The sequence below is a fragment of the Notothenia coriiceps genome, unplaced genomic scaffold (genome assembly GCF_000735185.1).
Source record: "Notothenia coriiceps isolate Sejong01 unplaced genomic scaffold, NC01 NC01_scaffold00004981, whole genome shotgun sequence".
Lineage (NCBI taxonomy): Eukaryota > Metazoa > Chordata > Actinopteri > Perciformes > Nototheniidae > Notothenia > Notothenia coriiceps.
The window spans coordinates 1-3,494 of NW_011337682.1; the positions used below are offsets into that span (position 1 = coordinate 1).

Sequence of the window (3,494 nt, forward strand, 5' to 3'; positions counted from 1 at the left end):
GGCTGACTGCCTCCATGCCACGCCGCATTGATGCAGTAATCCGTGCAAAAGGATTCCCAACCAAGTACTGAGTGCATTAATGGACATTTTCTAAATGTTTGATTGTGTTTTGCTGTTATAAATCTTTTTTTTTTACTTGGTCTGAGGAACTATTCTAATTTTTTGAGATAGGATATTTGAGTTTTCTTAAGCTGTATGCCATAATCAGCAATATTAAAATAATAAAAGGCTTGCAATATTTCAGTTGATTTGTAATGAATCCAGAATGTATGACATTTTTGTTTTTTTAATTGCATTACAGAAAATACAGAACTTTATCACAATATTCTAATTTTCTGAGACAGTCCTGTATACTAATAAAGGACTGGCTTATCTAAAGCCAGTTGAGTAGCACTTGAAATGGTTTAGCTCTATGAAACGTGATGTACTTATATGATTCTGTTTTCTTCAAGTTCTTATCTTCTTGGTCGAATGCACTTATTGTAAGTCGCTTTGGATAAAAGCGTCAGCTAAATGAAATGTACCCCTCATGTATTTTTCGCACGAGCCATCTTTATTCATTCCTGTTTCCTCTCCGTCCGTCCTCAGTGCACCAAGCTGAAGGAGGAAATCACCAAGGTCAAGGACCTTCTGGCCAACAAGGACTCAGAAACGGGAGAGAACATCAAGCAGGCGGCCACCACCCTGCAGCAGGCCTCACTCAAACTCTTTGAGATGGCTTATAAAAAGGTAGGAACATGTGTGCTAAACATATCCCAGCGCAGAACTGTCATTTCATTCCTGTGGAAAAAAACCATTATATTTTCATACCTTTTGGGAAAATTTATATTGAATTGCTACTCAATTCAAACTGTTAAATGTGACTACTAATGAGGGCAGTAACTAACAAATGGTATATCTCTTATTGAAGATCGATTTTTTTAGGGGGCTTTTAATCTAGACCTGTTGTACTATCGCCAGACAAAGAAAAGCAGCTCACAATGTAACACTTACCTGGGTGTTGGTACCTATTTTGGTCATGTTGATTACTGTTTCATATCAGTTATTGATTTCACATTTTATTGTTTCAAAACATTTTGGATGCTTATTTTTTATATAGTATTTGCCTTTTTATTTGATTTTAGATTTTAATTCACAATTCACACATTTATGAGACTTCAATTCAGTTGCTGTTAACCAAAAATATATTTGATATTTTTCCATGTGCAGCAGAGCGTATATGACTGAAAAAATAGTTTGGTATATACTAGCAATTACTGGTAATAGATATTTGGAATAGTACAGAGTAAACACTGTCTTTATTTGAGTAACAAATGCCATGGTTCTCACTGACCTTATTGGCGGGAACGATTATATTATCAGTTGTAAATGAAGTGTTGGCAGTTTGAGTGACAGTGTCGCCCCCCCCAGATGGCAGCAGAACGCGACGGTAGCGGCGGCGGCAGCAGCAGCGACGGCAGCAGCGGTAGCAGCTCGGGCTCTTCAGAGGGCGAGAAGAAGGAGGGACAGCAGTAGATCTTTCACTTGTGTGTCAGTGTTTCCATGACAACGGTGGACCCTTGAGTGACGAGCTGAAGTCATTCTCACTATAATATATTATTCTACTGTGTTTTGGCAGTAAAATCCTCTAGCGAAATGATAAATGTCAATGTAGGCTCCTCCATGTCTGTCTGTAATTTAATTGTCAAAATCAAAGTGTGTTAATTTTTACACAGCTGTTGATTTACATTCTGAGGTAGTGAAGGTTCTGTTTTGTAGGTTCCATGTGGTTCTGCTCCATCCTCTGAAGAAGCCTGTCCATGGCTCTGATAATTTCATGTTTGTACCAGTTGAGTGGAGGACAGCCCTACGCAGTCTACATAATGTAATATTGTGCTCTACATCAGTTATAGCCATCTTGTTTTTAAAAGTGCGCTCATAGCAACCTGGAGGTGGGAAGTTACTGTATAAAACACTTTAAATACATGAGCCTTGTTCTGTCAGAAACGTGTCACTCCTCAGTTGTCCTGGGGTCACTCAAGAGTTCCAAACCAATGCACATCTGTGATAATAATTCATTACTGTCATGTTCGAGATCTGGAATTATGATCCTATTTGTCCTTATTTCTTCAACAACACGAGGCTTGCTACGTTGGGGCTTGTTTTGTTCATATCTGACATTTTTAAACTGCCGATGGACATTATTGTAGAGAAGCAGTGATAAGGGGGAAGGACAGAAAATAAATAAATCAAATCTGTGGATGAGGTCAACCTTAGGTTTTCTTTTCTCATTTAATAAGAATGTAAAGCCTTGATTTGTGAGAACACCAATTATTATTTTTTATATTTGCGTCCTTACTCAGCGTTCTGACTGAAACCATGTCTGAAAGATCTGCTGGCTAAACTAGCAACACAATCATCTGATTTTGAAATGGAACAATTGAAGATGAGGCCTGGGTTTACTTCAGACAGATACTGGAATGCAGGATGAGCCTGGCCCTGTCATGCCTGCGTTATGAAGTGTTGTTTCTGCCACAAAGTGCTCTGTGCAGTGTACCATCTGCTACTGGCTTGCCTGATAATGTTCAATTTGGCTCAACTCTTGAAGAGAGCGGTGAGGCCAGCAGGACGCAGCGTGTGGAACTGAATTAGGGGACGATTTGTTTTCTTTTTGTGTGTGGGCGGGATTATATAATGGAGTGGAAAGTGAGGGCCAAGATAATAGTTGCTGTCTTTTCTAATAAAACATCTCAAATTTGAAATGTTACCCTGCTGTTTCATATTCCTTGGTAGTGCATTCTAAAGTTTACTTAAATCTGTCAAGTCCTTATGTTTTAAATATCCCCTATTATACTGTTTTTCATCAATATATTACAGATCTCAGATATATACAGAACATGTCTCTGAAGGGTTTGACTCCAAACACCAAACAGATCATTGCAGCATCCCATAATCCCCTCTGTTTCAGCCCTGTTTCAAAAGTGCTGATTCTCTGTTTCGAGGAGTCGAGGAGGGGAAATGAGAGAAATGAGAAACCTTCCGTGTGTGAAGAAGCAGGAAATAAAAAGGAACTCACCTTGTGGCATAACCGGCAAGAGAGAAAGCCTTTGAGCTCCATACTGTTTCAGGAATAATCCATGATGTGGCGTTTCATCACAGCAGTATTTAGTTAAGACAGTAGCTGCCGGGTACCGCATGAGCTCACCCCCCTTGTGTTTGTTTTTTTACAAATTTCTTTTATTTTTTTAAAGCTGTATACATAAAATCAGCAATTTTGAAACGGTAAGTGAAATAGGGATATGAGGCATGGCTAGAATGGGTGATCTGCTTGGTATTTTGAGCAAAACACTTCATAGACATGTTTTTTATATATCTTAGACCTATGCTATTGCCTAAAAATAGCATGATAGGTGACCTTTAAAGTGCATCCATCAGTTATTTTGTTAAAAATGTTATCAATTTTCCACATGTTTTTAATTTTGGCCTCCTTAAACTTCACTCTGTCCCAGAGGATG

The 3,494-nt window shown here is 38.6% G+C and overlaps 1 protein-coding gene across 1 annotated transcript; it reads left to right on the forward strand.

Moving 5' to 3' along the window:
* Positions 1-482: 482 nt before the first annotated feature.
* LOC104942707 (stress-70 protein, mitochondrial-like) lies at positions 483-2,746 on the forward strand. The gene is made up of 2 exons (XM_010767975.1): positions 483-729; positions 1,411-2,746. The coding sequence occupies exons 1-2, from the start codon at positions 514-516 to the stop codon at positions 1,513-1,515; spliced, it is 321 nt and encodes a 106-aa protein (XP_010766277.1). The 5' UTR covers positions 483-513; the 3' UTR covers positions 1,516-2,746.
* Positions 2,747-3,494: the final 748 nt, after the last annotated feature.

Excerpts from the sequence above, each read along its gene's own strand:
- LOC104942707 (XM_010767975.1), top strand. The coding sequence starts at position 514 with ATGAAATGTACCCCTCATGTATTTTTCGCACGAGCCATCTTTATTCAT. Across the intron at positions 730-1,410 it reads TTGAGATGGCTTATAAAAAG|ATGGCAGCAGAACGCGACGG; the intron begins GTAGGAACATGT and ends CGCCCCCCCCAG.